We start from the raw sequence: 25001 nt of genomic DNA, 5'->3' as shown, positions 1-25001 counted from the left end.
TGGGATGTGTGCACATACCTCCCAGGATTGCCGGGAAGATAAAATGAGAAAACAAGCACAAAGCTAGTCAGCTATTATTACTACTACTACTGTTGTTGTTATTGAGATAGTATAAGTTCCAGAGCAGTCTCCCCTCTCTCCCCCTCCCCCCGTTAATTATTTCCCATTTAGATAGTTTGTTTTGTGTATATTTGTTTGCAAGCTGTTTTCCTGTTAAGACTGTGTGCTCCCTGAGGGCAGGAGTTCTGTTTCTTTGTATTCTCAGAGCTTCCCACAATGTTGAACACAGATGCTGATCGATGCTAGCTGACTGGCTTTTCCTTCTTGGTTTTCTATATTATATTTTAGAATATAATATGTAATAATAATAATATAATGTATAATATAATATAATCATATATAATAGTGACAATGAAGCTAGTACTTTGAGACTAACACCTGGGTGTCTGATATATCAAAGAAGCAGAGGGGAGCTTAAGGAGACTGAGACCAAGCACAGGGTTCACACATGTAATCCCTGGGATGGGGAGGTCCAGGTGAGGCTGGTGGATGGTTTAAGAGTAGGAGTTCTAAGTTCAGTGAGTTAGCTAAACTAGTTCTAGGGCTAAGTGCTTTAGATGTATCTGATTTTCATAACTCTAGGAAGTAAGTGCTTATCATTCTCATCTTACAGATAAGGAAACCGAGGCAGAATGTGGTTAAGTGACTTGCCAGAGGTCTCACAGCTGGTACACGTCTGAGACTGTATTCGAACTTGGGTTTTGCTGACTCGGGGCCGAAGTGGTCACCATGACAGCCTGCCTCTTGGGCTCTGTTTTCTCCTGTGCACCCTCCACTTTCTGTCCGAAGGATAAAGGGAAACCCTAGAGCTGAGGTGGGTGGGATGGAAAGGAGAGAAGGGAGCTATCATGTTTTGATGTTTGAAGAACAAAGACTTCACATAACCAGTAACTGGCTTGCATTAAGTTTGTCCAACTCATTTATTGTACAATTGGATGAACTGAGGTACAGCATGTACAGGGACCGTCATGGGCAAAAGAGCAGAAAATCCAGGTTTTCTAGCTGGACCGGTGGGTCTCCCACACCCTCCCACACTCCCCTGCAGACCTGTTTTCATCTTGCCGGAGACAGTTTCCCTGTGTCCTGGGCACTCAGGTGCGACAGGTACACAGCCCGAAGGCAGTCAACTTCCCCTCCTAATGGATTTTCCCAGCCGGGACAAATGACCCAGAAGAATGTGTGATGTGGCTGTTTGCTGTCCCTGCTTTCTAGTGGAAGACTCGTGCCTCTGCCAGCAAAACAGCATCTGGCAGTGGCCTCCCAAAACTCCCCCCTGCCAACAGGAGCTGCTACTAAGGAGTCTGGGAGTCCCTGGGATGCAGAAAACTAGGGAAAACACAGGCTTACCTCACTGCCCAAGCATGCCCTCTCTCACATAAAAGAACAAAATCAAGGTCCCCTTGTCGACTGGAAAGTGAGCATCTATCCCTTCACCTCCAAGCCTCCATCCCAAACCAAGTCATTGCTCCCAGGACACCATTCCTCTAGGAAACAGGCTATCTTCCCCTACTCCTATACAAGGAAGAAAGAATGTAGGGACAGGTTTTTCCTTTTAAATTTCTTAGCAGAATAGCTGGGAGAGCAAGGGCTTCCAAACCTTCATTCACTAATCCTCCCTTTTTGTCTCCTTTGTTCCTTTTTTCTCCCTCTTTTCCATCTTTTCTGTCTCCTTCCTTCCTTTTTTCTAATCATATTATACTTCATACATTAATCATGATATGTAATAATGTATATATACATATATTTGTACATATTTATATATAAAAATATATATGTGTTATATACATACAATATCCCTAATTGTACATATATATGTATTATATATATGTATTATATATGTGTATATATAATATGCCTAATTGTACATATATACATAAATATGAATATATAATAAGATGTATATAATTATATTATACATGATATATTACATGGAAATAATAACACGTGTGTAATATATTATAATATATTATATATTATAACTGTATTAATATTTCATATTGATTATATATTTAAGCATTTATTCTGCATATAATTACAGATCTATTTAGAGTGCCCATATTGAATATACAGTCATCTAAATGTGCAAATAAATAACAGAGTGGAGGCTGTCTGGCCACTGAGTTAATGGCAAAAGCAGGCCTGAAATCCAGGCCTGCTGAGCTTGCCCGGCACACTGGCACAGCACCGAGGCTTTGCTCTAAGGTCAGAGTGGATGTTTGTGAGGGATGAGGAAGACTGATGAGTTCCCTTCCATGTCCCCTGAGGTTAACCCAGGGCTAGGAACACAGAGAAACAAGGTTCTCAACCGGAGGCCCTTCGGCTCACAGAGTTCAAAAAGTTGTTCGTTTTCCAACCAGAGCGGTGTTTAATTCCCCAGCACTGGGGCCCATCGAGCCCTTCTTTGTAACAAATGACCTTCCAGGCCTGAAAGTCTATGATTCAAAGGGCAAGATCCTTCCTCGGAGGCTTTGTGGATAAATCCTGTCCAAAGAGCCCCCATGGAAGACTAGACCTGCTCGAGCTGCTTCTTACGCACCCTCAGGATGCTTCTAGCAGCGAAGGTCATTAACACCAGGGAGCATCACGGAGATCATCAGGCCTTTCTGGGACTGCCGAGTGACTCAGACACGTGGCCCTTGTCTCAGGGAGCATGGACATTGCTGGCACAATCAATTCACTTACCCAGGAAGCCCTCTTCGTCCACAATGATGGTGTAATCCTCTGGGGTTTCGGTCAGGCTGAAGAACTTGCACCTGGCAGGGAAGAGAAGGAAGCCCTTAGTCATGGGCACAATTGCAGCTCCCTCTGGGGGACCAACCTTCCACTCAGACATACAGGACAAGCATAAAGAAACAGACGGACGCACGAATGTAGGAGTGAGAAGGCACGAATTTTAGGGTCACATGGAAATTACAAACACCCACTTTTCTATTGTACTTTCGAGTTTACAAATTGATTTATTTCTTATTGTCCCCAACTCATACAGAATCACAGAGATTTCAGAGCTTGGACTGTACGTATGCAAGAATTCAGGAGGACCTGAGTTCAAATTTGACCTCAGACACTTAACACTTCCTAGCTGTGTGGTCCTGGGCGGCAAGTCACTTAATCCAGCAATTGCCTCAGCAAAAAAAGAAAAAAAAAAATGCCCTCATATTGGCTTTGTGGATGAACCCGGGCCAAAGTTCCCATCCAAAATCAAATTCTCTGGACTACCAGGATTTTAACATGTTTTCAGAAAAATACAGATAAATAAGTATATACATATAATATATATGAAATGATTTTGCAAGATTCTAAATGTCTCAAGTTCTGAATTTTCTCTCTCCTACCCAGTGAGAAGGCAAAAAAGTGGTATCCATTGTGCCGGTGAAATTATGCAAAACCTATTTCTCTATTAGCCATAAATATAAGATATATTCTCCTCTACACCCCCCCAACAAAAATTAAAAAAAAAAATACAAGAGAGGAGAGGGGGAAGAGATATTAGCAAGTGGGGAATCAGAGAGGACAGCTTGGAGGACTGGAGCTGGGCCTTGAAGGGGTTGGACCGAATTTCCTTGGATTGATGCTTGATCTTGACACGGTTAAAATGCTCTCTCTCCATTCTAACCCTTAGGCCTGTGCTCGCACATACACACGTGTGTACTACGCTTTCCAGCTTAGCAATCCCCAGTTCCTTCAGTTTGGGGGAGATCAATGGGGATTTCAGGCTTCCATCAAATGCTGTCCTTGCCTAAATGGTCAGAGATGGTGCTACCTGAGCACATCAAGGGCTGCTCTCCTGAATCCTGCTCCCAGATTCTCAGGAAATGGAGGCAGATGGAGGTGAACTCATAACCAGTGTCTGAGGCTGAATTTAAATTCTAGTTTTTCTGATAAAATCTAGCACTCTCTCTACTGCATCAGCAGCTATCAGCAGGATCAAAGCATACGGTAATTTCTTAGCATAATTGCAAAATTTAAATGCAGTTCAATTTTCACAGAAAATGACTAAATGTTTGATGTTATTAATTATGGAAAAAAATCGTAAAATTTGAATTGATTGTAAGTATCGTTATACATATTCTTAGTCTAGGAGACCCAGACCAACCTTGTGCTGGATTACCCCCCCATAAAGCCAGGAAGGGAAGGTCCTCCCCCACCTGCTGTCCAGGAGCACCCCTTTTTAATTCTTTGAGGGCCAAATAGGAAAAACACAAAATGAGCTCTTACTATCTTCAATGAGACCAAGCTAAGTAATGATAATAATAATAGCTTTTGCACACAGCACTTCCCAAGCATTATTTCAATTGAATAGCATGACGGTCCTGTCAGATATGGGTATTATTGGTCCCATTTTACAGAGGAAAAAAAATGATGCTCAATGACATGAAGTGAACACCAGTGTTTTACAGATGAAGCAAGATTTGAACCCAAGACTCTATTAAACAACCCTTTCCCACAGGCCTGCAGCCAGACCCAGAGCTCTGACCACTGCACTGCCTGGTAGGCACTTAAATACTTGCCAACTGCTGCCCGATAGAATTCCACTCAAAACCCCCACACAAACTCACGTCTACAGGGAACAGAAAGCAAAAACGTTATTGCCACACCAGAGATGGAGAAAATCAGGCTGGGAGAGGGAGACGCTCGAGCCGGCATTGGCTGAAGTGGGCCTGGCTCCCCAGGGAACCAGCTGTGCGTCTCAGCAGAGGCCTCAGTCTTTTTCTTCCTTTGGCCCAGACCCTCTGGGAGCCAGCACAGCCGGGCCGCAGCAGCCCCCGGGAGGCTCTCTCCCCCCTGCCCCTATGTCTGAGCACCGTGGCTGGGGAGAGCAGGGCTGGGTGGGCCTGCTTATGGATGGGCGGGGGTGGGTGGAGAGGTTCAGTGATGGCTGTGGGGGGGACACTGGGAACAAGGCCATTTATCAGAGCTTGCCCTTCTCCCAACCCCGACTGTATCTTCATACATCCATCACTGGAAGCCCTTGAGGGAGAAACTCCCGTGAACAAGAAAAAGTAAAGGACGAGCTTTCCTTCTCAAAAGATGAAAAATGAATGAACCTTCTGGCCCAGCGTGTGCAGCTGGTGAGCGGTCAGCTCCCTGGGCACAAAAGTCACCACACTCAGACCTCCCAGGCTTGAGATCTACACCTGGAAGGGAGTCCAGCGCCACCATTTTACAAATGAGCAGACTGAGTCCAAAGGATGCAGAGATGAGGGATGCCAGTCCTAGGGCTGCCGGAAAGGACTTCCAGTGACATCAAAACAGATCCTTCATTTGGGAGGAATAATCTGAGCCTTGGACATCCAAGTGACAGCCAGGCAGCTACAAGTGCAGTGGAGGAAGTGCCAGGCTTGGAGGGGGGAGGACCCAAGTTCAAATCTGACCTCAGACACTTCCTACTTGGGTGACTCTGGACAAGTCACTTCACCTTGCTTGCCTCGGTTTGCTCACTTGTCAAATTTACTGGAGAAGGAAATGGCCAACCGCTCCAGAGTCTCCGCCCAGAAAATTCCAAACGGGATCACAAAATATTGGCCATGACCGAGAAACAAATGAACGACATCACACGGGGAGGACTCAGGCCTCTGACTCCATAGGACGAGACCTCGGGAATCATCCCCTTTCCCCTTATTTTACAGCTGAGGAAACAGAGGCAATAATGGGCCACGCCATCAGCTCCTGGAAGGAAGCTCAGAGGGACTTGGGTCAACCTTCCACAATCTGGCCCTGCAAACCCCCAGGCCCCAGCAATCACAATAAGCCCAGCTCTTCCTTCCAATAGCCAGTGAGTCACGCCCACGCTTCTGTCTGCCAGAAGATGGTAAAGCTTCAGAATGGCCCAGATCCTCTGCGTAGATGCTGTATCCCAACTACCAGCCCCAACACGTCAGCTTCCCATCAGACATTTTGTCTTCTCATTATCTCACCCTCCGTGTTTATTCCATAACCAATTTGCAACCATTACGCAGACAAATGAAATTTATAATTGCTTTGGGGCCAATAGCAAATTATCACCTTATTAAGTGCTAATTTGGGAGCTGTCTACATGATTCAGAAGAAGAGCGGAATGACCAAGAATTCAGAGCAAATCCTGCAAGCTCTGAAGTAAACAAACACCCTAGATTCATACCCCATTCCTCCAACTCTGGCCACAGCCACCACGGGGAGAAAAGATGGCCAGAGGCTGTGGTTATCCAGGAACACGTATGGACTGTAACCGGAAAGAGAGCTGGCTCCCAAACATGGAGCAGACAACAAGAACACATACACACACACACACGGACGCGTCATAGCAGCCGATGCCCCATTCAGTGCCCCTGCAATTCCCTTTCTGGTCCAGACCTTAAGATTTCATTTTTCTGGGGAAATCGTACAAAAGACTAGACTTCCTCATTTATCCCACAGCAGTTTCCCAACGAGTCTTGCAGAGAGTTGGCAAGGGCATCACTGGGAAAGACCTTCACTTAAAAAGACCACGGCCTCCCCTACATCCAATCCATCTCCAGATGTCCTGACCTGCACCTGGCCACTGGACCCGATGGCTCTGGAGGAGAACATGAGGCCGGTGACTGGCCCAACCTCCCTCCCTTCCATCATTTCCCTGACATCAACAACATGCTAGGCCACTTGCATAGGTTTCAATGATTCTATGACCTCATTAACAAATGGACTCCTCACCCACTGTTATTACTCCTAAATATAGAGAATCTAGGAGCACAGGATGTAGGAGAATCTGGGATCCAGAGCAAAAAGGCGGCTCCAGAGACCAGATATTCCAGTCCCTTCATTTTCAGGTGAGAAAACTGAGGTATAGAGAAATTAAGTGACTTGCCTCAAATCCGGATCAAGACAAGATCCATACCTAGATTTTCCTGCTCCAATGTCCCGTCTTCCCGTGCCATTAGCCTCTCTCACTAGCCTTCCTCTGGGTATTTGACATTTCATGGAAACATGCAAGTTTTAACTTTCCTCTTAACATTAAAATGAAAGAAAAAGCATTTCAGGGCCTACAATGGGACCATGATACAAACACTAAAAGGATAGTTCCTGCCCTCAAGGAGCTTACAGTCTGATAGGAATGAAAATATTAGTAGGGAAATGGTGGCCAGTAGTATTTTGGTTGACAAACTCTTTCCAGTAGAAAAGACAAGATTGATTGGATTATTGTAAAAGGAGGGAAAGGGGGAGGGAAGAGAGGGAGAGAGACCTAGGATGTATGCATGTGCAGGAATAGAATGTGGGTGGCAGAGTCTCTGTATCCCAGAGCCTGGCTAACGTGTCCTGAAGGTCTGCATTTCCCCCTCTTTCCTGGATCAAGAACATCAACCTGTACTGATGACTTTTGTTCATGCCTCCTTCCATTTTCACCTGGGTCAGCCCCCATTCTGATCCTCCAGAGCAAGCTCTGAATAAATGAGAACCGCTCCCTGAAATCACAGAGGTCCCATTCTCCCTGGTATGGGCCACTGGCACCTCCCAAGCTCCAGATGGAGAACATACAGGCTATCCATCATGATTTGGAAACTACCCAGGGAGGGAGCCTCGTTTCCCTTCAGTGTCTCTTCAGGGTTGGATTTACCGCCCTGAGAAAAGAAGATGTTGTTTGTTGCTGGCAGCCTGTGAATTAAAGCTTCGCTTTCACTTTTCATCTGGGGGCTCAATCAGTCCAGTGAGTGCCCCCAGTGAAGTCTGAACCACTGCGGGTCGAAGGAATGATTATAAACACACATCAACAATAAATGCTGTTGGCAACCCCAGTACCACAGCAATCAACCATCCTGCTCTAAGAAACATCAGGGCTTTTTCAGTCCAATTCTCTCCCCAAAGGGAACTGGGGATTTTAGTGGATACCATTTTTTTTTTTTTTTTTTTTTGGAAAATGATAACTCCTGTCTCCAAATGTCCTCCTCTTCCCTATCAATTTTTTCTTCTTTCCAAAAAAATTAAAGTAGATTTTCATAGAGAGATTTTGTCCTTTCTCTTATCTGCCTAGGCTGACATCTTTGTAGAAAAAAAGAATTTAAAAACAAAATTGAGGGAAAAAAAATCCAGCAAAATCAACAGACTTTTGAAATATTCTATATAATAATCAACACCTGTGGGACCTGACTGTGGAAAGAGGTGGGAGATGAGTCTTTCCTTACTTATTTCCTTACTTTGGGAGCAGGTTAGTTCTTGTTCTAATTTTACAACTTTTAATTTTAATTGCTTTTCCCCTTTTCCATTGTCATGAACCATTTTCTTAGTTCTGTTTACTCCACTTTGCATCAGCTCATAAGTCTTTCCAACCTTCTTTGAATTCATCACAGTTATAGTTTCTTTTTCCCCTATATTTCTTTATTAAAGCTTTTTAGTTTCAAAAAAATAGATCATTCTCAATATTCATTCTTGCAAAACCTTGTGTTCCAAATGTTTTTTCCCTCTGTTCCTCCCACCCCGTCCCTTAGATGAGCAAGTAATCCAATATATGTTAAACATGTGCAATCCTTCCATATATATTTCCACAATCATCATCACATTTAATTTCTAATAGCACTAAATTATTCTATTACATTTACATGCTAGTTTGGCCACCCCCAATTAAGGGACATCTACTTCATTCCCAATTCTTTGCTATTACAAGAAGTGCCGCCGGAAATATTCTGGTCTATATGGAACATTACTTTTTGTCAATATCCTTCCTTGGGGTCAGTGGAATCTTCAAGTCAAAAACCATGAACAGTTTAATCATTTTATTTCCAAGATTCCAAATTGCTTTCCAGAATGGCCATGCAATTCCTAGCTCTAACAACAATGTATTATTATATATTATATGTCTCTATTTCCAAAGCTCTTCAGATAGAGAAAATTCCCTGTCTTTTGTCAACTGCTGCAATTTGTTGGATGAGAGGTAAAACCTTAGGCTTGATTTGGTTTGGATTTCTCTTATTAGTGATTTGGAGAATACTTTCATAAAGTTAATAGTCTGTAATTCTTCTTTAAGAAATAATTAGCTTATATCATTTGGGTATTTATAACTTTTATTAATATACATAAATAATAAATTTTGTTCATGCTGAAGTTTTGTAATTTAATGAAATTAAAAAAAAACTGATCTATTTTACCTTTTGCAATCATCTCTGTTGTTTAACTAAACATTTATGAAATACACGTGATCTACTTTCTAATTTTTTTTTTTTTTTGAACAGTATGAGCTTTGATATTCAGGTCACATATGCATTTGGTGCAAGATGCTAGTCTAAGTCCAATTTCTGCCAAATAGTTCCCCAATGTTTCTAGAAGTTCTTATTAAAAAGTTTTTTTCTATTTAATTGATTGCAGGTTTATCAAACATGGAGGAGCTGAATTCAAAAGAATTCTCCCTATTGTAGCCTTTTTTAAAAAACCAATGTTTAAAACTATTATCAAGTGGTTTTGTTGATATCCGCTGTATAATCAAGCATTGATTTGAAGCCTACAGATGCAATTTGTAACTATTTTCATTATTTCCCTTGATAGTCTAGAGCTTTTTTTTTCCCCCTAGTGAATTTTGTTATTATTTTATCTAACTCTATATAGTATTGCTCTGCCAAAAGCTATAAAACTATGTGTTGTCCTTTGATCCAGCATAAACCATTACTAGGTCTGTTTTCAAAGAGATTTTTAGAAAAACTTTTTGGAATTGATTGTACAAAAATATTTATAGCGGCACTTTTTGTGGTGGCAAATAATTGAAAATTAAGGGGAGCCCCACAGTTGAAAAATGTTTGAACAACTTGTGGTATATAACTGTGAGAGAATCCTATTATACTATTGTCCTATGAGAAATGACAAGTAGGATGCTTTCAGAAAAATTTTGGAAGACAAATGCAAAGTGAAGTAAGTAGAACCAGGAGAACCTTATACATAATAACAGAAATACTGAAATGAACAGCTGTGGAAATTTTAGCTATTCTCAGCAATACAATGATCCAGAGTAGTTTCGGAGGGCTTATGATGAAAAATGCTATCCACTTCCAGAGAAATAATTGATGGAGCTTGAATGCTTTCCTTTTTGCTTTATATTTCTTTTTCTTTTTTGGAGAGGGGGAATCTTGTATTTTCCTTCACAACATGACTAACAAGGAGAAATGTTTTGCATGAATGATTGCACGTGTGTGCTGCTTGTTCAGTAATTTTAGTCGTGTCCAAATTTTTTTTTTTTTTGACTCATTTGGGGTTTTCTCAGCAAAGATCCTAGAGTAGTTTGCCATTTCCTACCCCAGCTCAAGGTAAACAGAGTTAAAGGTCACACAGCTGGGAAGTGTTGGAGCTGGACTCCAAGCCCGGAGATTTATCCATTTTACCACCTAGCTGCTTACACATGTATGTATGACCTTTATCAAAGTGTTTATTTTCTCAATAAGAGGGAAGAACATGGGATGAGAAGTGAAACTCAAAATTTAAGAGAGATATATCAATGCTAAAAATGGTTTTTACTCAGTACCCTGTCTGCCTCAGTTTCCTCATCTATAAAATGAACTGGAAAAGGAAAAGGCAAACACTGCGGGATCTTTGCTAAGAAAACCCCAAACATACACATGACTGAACAACACTAAGAAGTGCTTAATAAATGCTTGCTGATTTGCCTTTACTGCTGCTAAATAAATTAAGTACTAGATGGACTGTGAGGGGTCCCTTCCATTTATGGTCACAGTTAAATAAGTGGCAAAGCCAGGATTCCAAATAGGTCTTGCATCTCTAGGTCTATTAAAAATACTTTTTATAGCATGATCCAAAAAGCAGATGCCATATTGCATAGTGCTGAGTAAAGGCCAAGGCAGCAGGTTTGGACCTGACCCAGTGACAGCTAATCCCAAAGGATTCTGGGTAGGAAAGCTCCCTTAGGATTGTCCAAAAAAAAGAAAAAAAAACCCAAAACCACCAAACTTTAAATCTAACTAGTTTTGACTGGATTCAGAGGCTGGAATCAAATAATGAGCTCTGCTTAGCCGTTAAGATGTTTTGCAGCCAAATGAATCAACTTCTCCCCTTCCCCCTTTTGTGCGACCAGCTGTTGATTTGGCAGCGAGTCCAGAAAGCGCCTTTGTGGGGTCTAAGAATCTGAGCTAGACCTTGTGGCTTGTAGCTAAAGTGCCGAAATGTCACTGCTTCCAAAGCGCTCTTTTCAAGGATCCAGGGCAATCTCTGTCCCAGGAGCTGCTCTGGGAAACTTCAAATAATCTGTTTAGGGACAAAGAGCTCCCCCGAGTGTCTGTCTCCCCCATCCCAAGGTTCCAGCTGGAGGTCAAAGAAAGCTGAATGGAAGCTGGGCCTTTCCCTAGGCCACTATTCACCCTGAATGGCGAGCACGTAGCATGGTACAGCACGGGAACAATACAGATCGAGCCATATTTTGATTGACTGATCTCGGGTAACAATTCCCTGTTGGTCACTTTTTGGTCTGTCCCCCCAGTTTAAAGATCATTCTCATTTGTAGAAACAACAACAAAATGAAAACCAGGTGGATATTTCTTCTCTGGTGGCAGTTCACTGTAGATATCTCATTGATTGGAGGCTGGCTAAACCAACTGTGTTATTTGTTAATATGATGGTGTTAAGGTTTTGCAAGGGTTAATGCTGATGTTTTCAAAAATGCATATGTTTTGAAAAATAAAAAGCTTTAATAACTTTTTTTAAAAAATATAATTGTTAAAAAAAACAACACATCATGAATTCGGAGATGGATGAAAAGACTTACATGAACTGATACAAACTAAAAAATAATCTGCACAATGACTATAACAATGTAAATGAAGATTATCCACAAAACAACTGAAAACGAATGCTGCAAAATTATAAGGACCACCCTTGTACCTAAAGGACAACTTAAGAAAACTGCATAATTTATATTTTAATGTATTTAACATCTACTGGTCATCCTGCCATCTAGGGGAGGGGGTGGGGGGTAAGAGGTGAAAAATTGGGACAAGAGGTTTGGCAATTGTTAATGCTGTAAAGTTACCCATGCATATAACCTGTAAAAAAAAAAAAAAAAAAAAGAAAACTGCAGAAAATGGGTCCCTGTCCAGTGAAGTATCCCTGACCCTCTTCAAAGAAATCTCTGAGTGGCTCACAGCCTGATAGTTAATTGGTTCTGTCCAAACTGGGAAAGCCAAAAGCCAAACTCACTCATTCACTCAAACTCACTCTGTAAGACGTGGCCTCTAGAAATAAGGGAGGTTACTTGTCCGCTGGGTCCCTCTCCCTGGTCAGATGCTGTTCTGTAAAAGGAACATTTACTGGAGGATGCTGATAACATGGGGTATATATCCAGAGATGGGGAACCAGGATGGCTTTCATGACTAATCCCACGTGGGAATTACGTGAAGGAATTGGAATTTTTAAGCTAGAAACAAGAACAGTTGTCTTCAGCTAGCACTGTGTTGTTTGCTCCCGGACCAGACATTAATACGTCGAGAAACAGAAGAGGGAGAGAGTTAAGATTTGTTCTAGTGAACAAGGGGAACAATCCAAGGTGGAGAAAGGTAGTGAGTTCCCCATCTCTGGAGGTCATAAAGCAGATGCACGATCATCCTGTCATCTGGTCGGTATTCTGGTTTTTGGAGTATGGGTAAGACTTCACAGGCCCCTTCCAACAGAAATGGTTAGATACTTCCTATCAAAATTCTGTTAGAAAGAACGACAATAAACTACAGCCTCAAAGAAGCCCAACTTGTAGAGCAGCGGGGGGATGCAGGATCCTGGGATTCTGTGAGGTAACGCCGTGGAGGACGCACTGAGCTGGGACGCGGAATGTCCAGGCCAGCACTTTCCAAACAACCTCATCAGCCTGATTTTTGCGCAGGCCTGGCCTTTCTGACCTGCGATACGGCTTTTTCCCCCACCAATGAGGCGTACAAGTATGATCACTGAGGTAATGTTTAACCTACTTGACATCAAAACAAGTCTTCCAGAAGCACTCCCCCCATAACTTGTAACATGCAGGGTCTGGAGATGCAATGGATTTAGTTAATATTTAAAACAGCTTCCTCAAAAAGCTCTTCCAGGCATTTTTGTGAACCAACTTGAAATAACTATACACAAAATAAGTGATAAAAATAATAAAAATATTATTTTAATATCTTTAAAATTGGTCTATTAGGTCTGATAATCTTCATTTATCTATGGACTGAGCTCATCTCCCCAAATAACTTAAAAATAAAATAATTAATTGAGGGAAAATCCAGGAACAATTAACCCTCAGGTACAGAAAGGAGGGGAGATTCAACAGCACATTTTAAAATGCTCATCTATTTTTTAAAATAATGTTTTGTTTTCCCAAATACTTGAAAAGATAATTTTCAACATTCATTTTTGTAAAACTTTGTGTTCTAAATTTTTCTTTCTCCCTCTTACCTCCCCCTCCCCAAGACAGAAATCAATTTGCCAGAGGTTAAATATGTGCTATCTTTTTAAACATATTTCTATATTTCTCATGTTGTGCAAGAAAAATCAGACCAAAAGAAAAAAATATATAAGGGGAACAAAAGCAAACAAAAAGGTGAAAATATTCGGTTTCATTTCACATTCAGTCAATGTGATTGGTATTTTCCATCCCAAATCTATTGGAATTGCCTTGAATCACTACACTGTTGAGAAGAGCCACGTCCATCACAATTGGCCATTTTGTAATCAGGTTGTTGCCCTGAATAATGTTCTCCTGGTTCTGCTCACTTCACTCAGCATCAATTCCTGTCAGTCTCTCCAGGCCTCTCTGTATTCATCCTGCTGGTTGTTTCTTACAGAACAATCATATTCCATAACATTCACATACCAGATCTTATTCAGCCATTCTCCAGCTTCCCCTCAGTTTCCAGTTCTTGCCTTTACAAAAAGGGCTGCTACGATGCCCCTCTATTTTTAAAGACAAAGAGTTCCCTCTCCAAGGCTCAGGCTATTTGTTTTATGAGAAACTGAGGTGTCTGCAAAGACATAATACAGAGGAGGGGCTCATTTTCAAACTCTGCCTGAAGAATCCAACCTATTTGGGGGATCCCTGCACCCCGTAAACTCCAACAGGACTGAAGGTCGGAGTTGCCCAGTTTACACCCTCAGTCTCAAGCCTGAGGAAAAGGACCGGGGGAGGGAGATTTCTGTGCTCCTGGGAGCCTAAGGTCTCCCCCAAGAATTCCTGTCACTGATTGGCTGACGCTTGGTTACAATTGATCAGATAGCTTTTTAAAATAGGAAACTTTTCTAAAAAGGTTTCTGGGAATCAGAATAACTCGAGTCTCTGGCTCTGGGCTCTGCCCGCTGCTTGTGCCCAGCTGCCAGGCTCTCTCCAAAGGAACATCAGACGGGCTCTAATAACGAATAAAAGTTCTTGGCCTTAGAACCCTTCCCTCTGCCAGCGGCCTTCTTCTCCCGACCCCAATTACTGGCTCCTGCAACGCCTCCAACGGGGCAAAGCCTTCACATGTTGGCGCCGGACAGACCTCACCTGTGACCTTGGACCAGTCCCCCATTTCTCATCCAGAATATTTCCATCTGTCCAGGAGAGCGTAAGGTTCAACCCAGCCAATGCGTGGCAACGGTCTCTGAGCTGAAAGGGGTCATGGCGTCGGCTGCCCCCGAGACAAGTGGTGGTCCGGCCTCTGCTTGAAAGCATCTAACTAGGGGACTCAGGTATGCTAGAGATAGGCTTACTGACTTGAGGGAGCCGATTATTAAATATTTAATGTGAGCATTTTCACCCTAGGAACTGGCAAACACTAAAAATCAGGGCTTGATGTATTTTCTGTACTGACTAGACTTAAAAATGGTAAATTACTTGTAAAAGTATAACGTACCTCCTCCCCCAAAGCTGGTTGTTAAATGTTTACCAGCACACCCGTGGGGAGAACCTAACTACCCAGAATGGGGATATCGTAATTATTCAGAGAAAGCTTTTGCTTATATCAAATCCTATCACTTACACACATTCTGATCCACTCTTCAATAAGTGTAAGTATCTCTTGGTAATAGATATTTTCTTGGGCTGCCCCCATACCTGGGATGTTCCTGCTCTAAGTACAGACCTCCCTAAGTACTAACTAGATCCCACCTTTTATCTAAAGTCTTCCCCAAACCCTCTATTAAATTATTTCCTCCTAATCCTGCATGTAGCTTATTTGAAAGCCCTACTCCCAACAGATTGTAAACTCCTTGAGGGCAGGGATTGTGTTTTGCTTTAGCAATGTTTATTGATTGATTGGGACTACAAGATCCATAAGTAAATGCATTCATTCCTTCATTCATGCATTCATTCATTCCTTCCTTCCTTCATTCATTCAGTGATTAGAGAGTTAAAGCTACTAATGGGATTTGAAGCAGCCTTGTGAATAAGCACCAGTGTCTTAGAAGGAACCTGGTCTCTTGATGCCCCAAGAGCCTCTTTTTTAGTTCTAGATACCATATGTTAGTTGAGATACATTGGAAAGAGTCTGGGAAAGCAATCTAGGTGGTCCCAGACAGAAGTCAGCTGAAGGTGCTGGGAATATTTAGCTGGAAGTGATTTTCCAGAAGACTTTGGGGCCCTTGGGGGAGGAGAAGATTTAGTAACTATCTTCAGGTAGTTGAAAGGCAGTCATTTGGAAGAGGGGTCTGCAGCGTTCTGCTTGGCCCTATTGGGCAGGACTGAAACCAATGGGTGGAAGCTGTGAAGAAATCACTTTAAACTGGATAATAGGAGCAACAGCCTAAAAACACTGAGGTGGGAGGGGCTGCCTCCCAAGTTGGGAAATTCTCTTTCACTGGAGTTTTTCCAAGTTACAGACTGGCTGATCATTGGCTGGGGATGTGATAGGTGACTCTTAGTCACCTTAGGCCTTCTTAAACTTTTTCCACTCATGATCCCTTCTAGCCCAAAAATTTATCACTGGGTATACAGGTGTGTAAAATAGGCACACAAATCAAAGAATTTTGTGACCCCTGCATATGGTGGTTTTAACCCACAATTTAAGAAGCTCTGATCTATGTGTCCAACTAATGGCCTTCCAAGGTTCCTTCCAGATTGGGGATTGGGTGACTGGGAATCCAGTCTTCAAGAACCCCTTCCCCTGAAATCTACCTTAAGGCTGGCTTGAAAGAGCCAACCAGGGCAGAGGTAAACAGGAAAGTCAACTGACCCTTGGAATTTCCTTTCCAAACCCCATCCTTAGCTCTGAAGAGACCTGCCTTCCCAGAGAACACCAGTTGTGACCCATCTTCTCCCTGATCTAAACTAGGAAGAAAAATGGCACCCCAGTCAGAAATGGCTCACTGAAATATCCACGGGCGTGGCCGCTCGCTCCTTGGAAGGCACAAACGCACAAACGAAACTTGACCTGACTGTCCATTTCCACTCCTGGCCAGGGTTTAACCTGGGATCTGTGAGCTTGTTTTTAAGAACTATTCTGGAAATTGCATTTAATCCTTTGTAAACCTACATATTTTATTTTTAGCATTTAAAAACATTATTCTGAGTGGGAGTCCACAAGATGGACCCAAAAGGGTCTGCTTTAGAATCTTATAATTTTAAAACATTATTCACCGGGGCACTTATTTGGACAGTCAAAGTGGGTCAGTCTGTGGTACTAAACAGCTAAAGAACTCCTGGTCAAGTGTCCTAGAAAATTTTAGGGCAGAGTGGGAGAAAAAACCGGGCATCTTAACAACCCAAAACCAGCAATTTTCAAGGCACGGTCACTTCTTAGGTGCCTGGGAATCCCGGGCCCTTTCTATTTTCATAACACTGAGATGCTCTTTGCCTAAATTCTCTTTCCAGCTTTGCACGTGTGAAGCTGGATTTTCTTCATCTACTTCAGCGAAAACGTATCCCAACATGCTGAATGCAGAGGCAGGCACGGCGATCCCAGCTGTCTGTGCTCAAGGCAGACATCAGATTTACAAAAATACATAAAGTTATGACGCTCTTCTAGTTTAAAAAAACTCTTTTTAGATTTTGAAAGATAGGGTTTTTCATAAAAATGTCACATTCACTTGTGTGTATCAGTATTTTAAAATGAATCAATACTTTTTGAAATTCTAGCGCAGCAAATAACAGATATGATGGAAATAACCAAAGACGCTTGGGGTTCCTTAGTAATTGTTAAGAAGGTAAAGGGGTGTGTGAGACCTTATTTGTTCCAGGTCCTAATCACCGGTGAGGAGCATATCAATCAAGAGAAGTTAAGACTTCGTTTGGACCTCATAGAATCCCTGAAAAGGATCTCACGGATCCCGGAGCACAGGAGAGTCCATCTCTTTTCTGTCCCCAACACGGATGGAGTCCAGCGCCTACTTTCTGGTCCTAGGTGAGTGAGTCATCTGGAGCCAGAGGGAAAAAGGACAGGCCCATGGTCCATACTTATCAAGCGCCTACTGCGCGCCACGTGCTGTGAATGAAAAAACTAGGGGCCGGTATCGATACAGCACCTACTATGTGTCGTCCCTGCTAAGCGCGGATTTACGTGGTGCCTACTATGTGCTCCGCGCTGGGATTACACGTGGAACACTGGCTCTCATTCACTCAGCCTCCCATCTCTCCTTCTCAGCTCCACCTTCTTTCACTCCCGCATCCTGTCTCTTCCCATCACTGCTGCTCTCTCTCCCTCCCTCCCTGCCCCGGCTCTCCCCGAAGAGAAAAGGCCACAAGGGGCCGCGGGCTTGTTAAAGGTCACGAAGGCAGGAAAGAACCAGGATTCACCCCCACGCCCAGTTACTCAGAATTCTGTTTCCCCGCAGCACACAGCAGGCACTCAATAGTTACACTCAAACATTCATTAAGCGCCAACTACACACTGAAGTACAGCTAGCGAAGCAGCCTATTTTTCAAGAGAAACAGCACTAACCAGTCCTGGCCACTAGATGGCAGCAGACTGGGAGAAAAGTATGACTCGAAAGCGCCAATGAGGGCACAGCAGCCGCAAGGCTTCCTCCAATGAGCGGCGCCGGCCCCTCCCCCTCCCGTCGGTGCCTGGGAAGGGAAAGGGCCCGGACTCGGCGGCCGCTTAATAAATGCGCCTTTGGGTCCTGTGTGAACCAGTCCAGATGCGGCTACTCACACCTTGTGACATTAAGCGACCGCAGCCTCCGTCTCCTCCCCCGCACAAGGCTCCGTGACTCTCCCAGCCGGGGACCCGAGCCCTGGCTCTGAAACGCGGCGCCGGGCGAGCCGGGACGGAGCATAGGAGCAGCCTCCGTGCCCAGCGCTGTGTGTGTGTGGGGGGAGGGGGGGAGGATGATCTCGGGCTCTTGGAACCCCCCAGCTCCCTGCGCCCCCCTCTCAAGGCTCATCCCGTCTCCTGCAGGAAGCCCGGCTGGACTCGCTCCGGCAGGAAGCGGAAACGGCTCATCGCTAACAGTGTCAAAGGGAGCCGGGTCCTCCTGGGCCAAGCCCGCCGGCCTGGGCGGGAAACGGGCCAGTTACTTTCCCCTCCGCTCGCCTTGGGTTCCCCATCTGTAAAATGTGGCACGCGGAAGGCTCTGAGATGTCTCCCACCCCCACCCATAGTCCTTTCCGCCAACGGGCCTTCCTGGGCCTCCTCATCTGAAAAATCAGGGCCCGAGAGCCTTTGTAGCTCTTGACCTATGACCTACACCAAGCCCCTCCCCCTCTAGCTCTGAATCCTGCGGATTGCGAGGGCGTTGGCGGCAGAGAGAACGCCCCGGGGCGGGCGCCATCGGGATTCGGTCTTGTTTGGAGGACGGTGAATGAGCATCTTCCCCAAGCTCCCACGGGCCTTCCCACGCCGGCAGACAGGACCGGGGCTGGCAGGGACGCTGCTGTGCCATTCCCTTCTGGACTAGCAGGTTAAATGATCAGCCCAGGGCCACCCCGCCAGTGTCTGGGGACGGATGGATTGGAACTCGGGCCTCCGATTCCAGCTGCCGGGCCGGAGCCAGGAAGACCCAAGTTCAGGGCCAGCCCCAGACACTCCTTACCTGTCAGGTGACTCTGGGCAAGTCACTTTACCTGTTTTCTCATCCGTGAGAAGGAAATGTCAAATCCGTGCCAAGGAAAACCCCATCCTGGGTCAGGAAGAGGCCAGCGGGCCGACTGCCCGAGCGGGGATGATCCGGCCTTTCACGGCCCAGCCGCTTCTTGTCTTGTTGGGCTGTTTGTGTAATGACTCCGCTTGGCGTCTGCCGCCCAGGACCAGGGGCCCCTCCCAGGGCCAGCTCAGCCCTTCTCATCTCAGCTAAAGCCTCCGTGGACTTCGCCCAACTGGGCCGGGGGCAGGGCGCAAACTCCCAACATCAGGGCCACAAGCGACTCCGCTGTGCATCCACAGGGCAAGATGACCGACCCCCTGGCGCTGTCCCCCCTTTTGTGTGGTCTCTCCCGTCAGTCTGTAAGCTAGTTGAGGGCAGGGACTGAGGGGGACAGAGGGCCGGGCTGGGAGTAAGAAGTTTCTTGTTCCTGTGTTCAAATCCAGCCCAGCTGGGTGACAGTGGGTGAGTCATTTCACCCTGTGCCTCAGTTTCCTTATCTGTCAAATGAGCTGGAGAAGGATATTTCTGCCAAGGAAACCCCAAATGGTCTCCAGAGATAGAGTCGCACAGACGTGAACATTTTTTATATACGTACACACATCTTGGTGAGCAGCACTACCGTGATCCCTGTTTTACAGATGAGGAAACTGAGGCAAAAAGGTGACCACTAGGAAGGAGCGCAGGCTGCGTCCTGGCTCAGGCCCAGCACTCCATTCCCTGCAGCACCTCAAAGCAATGATTAAACACCTGATTCTTGTTAGCACCTAGCTAGGCACTGGAGGGGGAGGGAAGTGAGAATGACACCATCTCTGATCCTGGAGAGATTCAGGACAAACTGTCAGGGGCCAGGTCCCCTAGAAGGGACCTCAGGCACCAAATCAAGTGGGGAAAGGAAGAGTCTAAAGGGCAGGGAGGGCACACAGGTGGGAAAGGTCAAAAAAACCACAGGTGGGTTGGAGTCCTGCTCTGAGCCAGTCAGAGATGAAGCCCCCAGTGCTGGCAGGGTTCAAAGGGAGGAAGGCACGGTCACCCTGGGGGAGGAAGGTGGCCATGGGGGCAACCATGAGTCTCAAGGAAGTGGTAGGACTGAAGGGGAGAATAGGTAGAGGGAGGGAAGGAGGCGGGGGCTGGAAGGGCTCAGTAATCACAGGTCCCTCCTCCTACCCCGAGGCTCAACAGCCGCCCAAGCTCACACTAATGCTAAGTCTAAAGGTCCAAGTGGGTCACAGGAGTCTGGGAGCCGAGGCAGCGCGCGGCAGAAACCCCGCTGCCACTGTCCCCACAGGGCCCAGGCCGGGCAGTGCTGACAACCAAAGACCAGCGGGACTCAGCCAGGGCCCTCATCAGGAACTGTCTAATTCTCACTCACCTTGCTCTGAGACAAGTGGGGGGGGCTTGGCTCCCCTGGCAAAGGAGCTGGGTTATGTGACATAAATACAGGTGGCTATCCTAGGATAACACCCAATGAGCCTGTCATTCATTTGTCCATCCATCCACCTATGTATATAACCATTCATCCATCCATTCACCTTTCTAACCATTCATTCATTCATCCAACCATCCATCCATTTACCTATCCATTCATCCATCCATCTTTCTAACCATTCATTCATCTATCCATTTATCTAATCATCCATCCATCCATTTATGCGTCTAACCAGCCATCCACCTTTCTAACCATTCATTCATCTATCTATTTATCTAACCATTTATTCATCCATCCATCCATCCATTCACTTTTCTAACCATTGGTCATCCGTCCATCCATCCATCCATCTATGTACCTAGCCATTCATTTATTGCCCCTCCATTTATCTAACCATTCATCCATCATCCATCCATCCATTTATTTGTCCATCCATTCACCTATGTATCTAACCGTTCATCCATCTGTTCATTCATTTTTCTTTCCATTCACCCATCCATTTATCTCATCATTCATCCACCTACCACCGACCCAGCCATCCATCGAAAAACAAGACTGCCCTGAGCCCCACAGCCCTGGTTATACCCAGAATCCCTCAGTCACTGATCAATAGGCAATAATGAGTCATTCTGGATTTTAACTGGGCACTTTTGTGGGAATAAGTTGTTTGAGTCATTTTGGGGCAACTTGTTTTTTATCGTCAAACACTCCTGTTTTGGGGTTGCCAATGGGCAGCATATCACTTCTCATCGCCAAGATACTCATGCGGTCCTGCTCATCTGGAATCCTCATTAAGGGGTCCACGAATGGAAAAAGTGGATGTCCTCGGTTTGGTCCAGGGTCTGGTCCTACCCCCTGGTTTACAGATAAAAATGAAGTCCAAGGAAGGTTGGGAAAAATGATTCCAGTTAGGTCATCCTTCCCTTCTCCAGGCTCTTAGCTCACTTTAAAGAACAGTTTCCTGCCTCCCCCCACCCCCACCCCCCAGGTTAGAAATTACAGTGGGATGGGATGTTTAACACCCAGCTCAGTCACTATCTCACCCAACAAAGGGAACAGAGTGGTGGTGGTGGTACTACTACTACTACTACTACTACTACTACAGTACAGAGCACTGAGCATGGAAGGAACGCAGTAAGACCTTCCTGCCTGGGCAGTTCGGTGGGGCAGTGGATAAAGCTCCAGCCCTGAAGTCAGGGGGACGGGCTCTGTGATTTGGTTGAAGGCCAGAGGCCTGGCGAGCCCACATGTTTGGGTTTGGGGTTCACAGGCTCCCAGACCCAGAGGGAGGCAGGACCTCTCATTGCACCAGTAGACAGCACCCACGGGGGTGGCACTCTCCCCAGGCCCGCCTTGGCCTAGGCCAAAGGAGGGAACCTGCTTCTCTCTCTGGGCCTCGAGTTCCCACTCTGGCAGAGGAAGGGGCTGAACTGGACCTTTAATCAGAGGGGAGGGAGTCCCTTCTTAGGCACCCGGCCTCCTGAGCCCAAGAAAAGTCTGAGCTGCAGCATTTACTGCATCTGGGATCACAGAATGAGGCTGGGAGGGACCTGGGCCCACCTTGTCCAGTTCTTTTTATGGGAGAGGAAACTAAAATTCAGGGAAAGGAAATTCATGCAGGTAAGTGGCGAAGGCAGAATCTGAATCCAGAACCTCCCAATCTTGATCCAATCAATCCCCACACATTGACAAAGCAGATTCAGGGGCATTTCGTCCCACCCTCTGGTGCCTTTCATGCCTCGACAGAGGTGGCAGCTGCCGGGGGCGGCCCCAGTGAGGAGGGGAAGGACCCACATGTAATACAGACGACACAGACTGGTGTCAAGGCCTAGAGCCGACCACCTGGCAGGGGTGGGGGCTCCTGGGAGGCCCCATGGAGAGGCGTTTGCACAGAGGCTGCCGGACCCATGCATTGATCGCCACTAATGGCTCCCTGGCAGTTAATATTTACCCCGCCGCCTGTGCTTCCCAGGCTGAGCCCCCAATCCACCCCAAAGGCGGCTGGTGCTTGGCAACTGCTCACAGTGAGTCCTGGCACAAACAGCCCGCCCCGGCTGGTGCCAACCTCGCCATCTGGAAAGCCCCCAGAGCAGCCAAGGAAAGTGGGCACAGGCTGCGAGGGACGGTGCCCACTCCCCATTGGCCGGAGACCTGGGCAGGCCAGGCTGCAGAAACCCCACGGAAGGCTCTTGGCCAGCCCTGATCCTTAGGCTAACCTGTGAGCCATTGCAAAGGCGGAGCTGCTACCCAGAAGAGTAAAGAAACGGGGGAGGGAAGGCGGCAGAGAAAGGAGGCAGCTCTCTTACCCCAGCATGAACCTACGGGGGGTTCTGGGACACAGGGGTCCTTAGGAATAAGACCCCGGGCTCCGGTGATCTCCAGGAGGAGAGATCAGGTCTTGAGGTATTCAGGGACAAATGGTGTTCAAGGAAAAAAGTAGTGACAACTAATCATTTACATGGCCCTGGCTCGCCCTCTCCCTCTATATGTAAAAATCTCACTGGCAAGAAGCTGAGAGGGTCGCCCCAAGCCCAGCCCTGAGCCCTCCCACCCTCGGCCACAGCCAGAGCCAGCACAGACCCCCAGCCAGAATGCCCCCCGCCCGCCAAGGCCCCGCCTCTCCAGGGTCACCATGGCTTTATGAATTGTTCCTTCGGGATCAAGTGCAGTGTTAACTACTTCAATATAACCGGATTCCTGTGTATCTTATTTCATGGGCTGAAAAAAGGCTCGACTCGCTAGGCCTCTGTTCCACAGAAGGGGGGCCTGCCTTCGCCCGGGCTCCCCCCAAGCCAACCCCTGCTGGCTGAACTCCCCGGACCCCACTTACACCCTCTGGTTTGCTGGGCTTGTTAAGCTCCTTCTCCCTGGCCCAGGCCCTGTGGGCCTTCCTGCCTCCTCTGGGCTCTCTTTCTGATTGCTGTGTTCCAGCCAGACGCCCAGTCTCCGTGGAGGTCCTCCCCCTGCCAGCTCCAGCCTTGGCCCCCGTGGAGGTCCTCCCCCTGCCAGCTCCGGCCTTGGCCCCCGCTGCCCACACCCCCTCACCCGGACACCCAGCTTCCCTGAGGAGCTTCAGCTGCGCTCCCACTCACCCAAAGGGGCTTGTTTGGGGACCCTTTCCCTCTCAGACATTTCCTCGTCTCAAAGGAAAGTAGGGAGTAATTGGGAAGCCAGATGGACTCTCTTTGCCAGGAAAACCCAGCGCCGGGCTGCACGGCATAGAACCCAACAGTAAAGACACTAGGAAAGGTCCAAGGGAGTCAAAGGGGGGAATAGGATGTATCCGTACAAGGGGCATGGATTCAGACGGGCCGAGTTCAAAACCAGCCTCAGACACTTAACACTTCCTAGCTGTGTCACTTAACCCCAATTGCCTTAAAAAAAAAAAGATGTGTGTAAGTGTGTATGTGTAACCATAAATCCCCAAGGATTCAGGGCAGTATTTTTTAATCACAAACAAAACAAAACTGGGGACAGCTGAACAAACGGTGGTACGTGACAGAACGGAAGCGTACTGCGCCCTGAAAGTAAGTGGGAAGCTCAGAGAGAAGTTTTATACATGTGTACGGCGACTGCGGCAGTGAAAACCAGGACGTGCTTCAGGCGGCAGGATTCAGAGCCACCTGGTTCCGAGGAAAATCCAAGCAAGCTGCTGCTGAAAGCACTGAGAGGTGGTGACCTATGGAGGCTCCCGGAGGCCACGTGAATGCATGGCCACCTTGGCTTCCTTCTCTCTCCTTTCCTGGGGAAGCAGGGAATAATTGGGAAGTAAGAGCTTTTCAGATTTAAACAGTTCCCAGTTTCCCAATTTGACTTTTGTTCGGAATGGGAAAAGGCAGACAGAAACCCAAACCATTTTAAAACAAACACCCGTAGCCAAGGGAACCATTCTCCAAGGGGCCCAAGCCTACATGGCTCCCTGTGCCCCGGGCCGCCACCTGTCTGGCTGAGGATCTGCTTCCTTACTCTTGTACAGGACTCCCGGTTGCTTAGTGGGCGGCTCAGAGAGCTTAAATCTTCCACAAAGTTTCTGTTTGAATACTGGGAATAAACTCACGCCCTGCTCCTTGAAGGGAGCAATATAAACTTGTTAAAGCACCTACTATGTGCCAAAACCTCTGGTCGGTGCTGCAGGACGGGAGGGGGGATCTCGGAGCCGCCAAAAGCAACCTCCCGATGGGCTCCAAAAGGAGCTGGGCTCCAGACCGAGGGGGGTTTGTGCCGCGGAGGGGGGACGTTAACCTAAGCCTCCAAGTCCTGAGGGAGACGTGCGTGTCGGCCGTGGCAGGCGTGGGGCTCACCTCCCTGGGTGGTTAAGGAGGTACCGTTCGCCTCTCAAACTTCACGCCTTATAAACGTGCGTCTTGATTGCGGGTTTAATTCAAAAACCCCTCTAATAAACGCGCCCCCCGATAATTCCGTTACTGGGAAGATGCTCAATGGGAGCTGCAGCACAGATGCATTTCATTAGGGGGAACAGGGCAAGCCGCTCGTGGGCGGGGCCGCGAGGCACCCCTCCGGGTGGGATGGCGCGGGGCGGGAAGTGCGCCAA

General features: G+C 46.5%; 1 protein-coding gene across 1 annotated transcript in view; it reads right to left on the bottom strand.

The window, feature by feature from the left end:
* The window catches only part of CASTOR2 (cytosolic arginine sensor for mTORC1 subunit 2), a 60435-nt gene that overhangs the window by 15488 nt on the left and 19946 nt on the right, over window positions 1-25001 (bottom strand). The window contains exon 2 of the mRNA XM_031967907.1: window positions 2743-2813. Coding sequence (XP_031823767.1) covers window positions 2743-2813 — 71 coding nt within the window. The remainder of the gene's footprint in view (window positions 1-2742; window positions 2814-25001) is intronic.

Source organism: Sarcophilus harrisii, chromosome 4 (assembly GCF_902635505.1).
Source record: "Sarcophilus harrisii chromosome 4, mSarHar1.11, whole genome shotgun sequence".
NCBI lineage: Eukaryota > Metazoa > Chordata > Mammalia > Dasyuromorphia > Dasyuridae > Sarcophilus > Sarcophilus harrisii.
The sequence above is the reverse complement of the archived record's forward strand: the minus strand, read 5'-3'. Positions and strand labels throughout refer to the sequence as shown.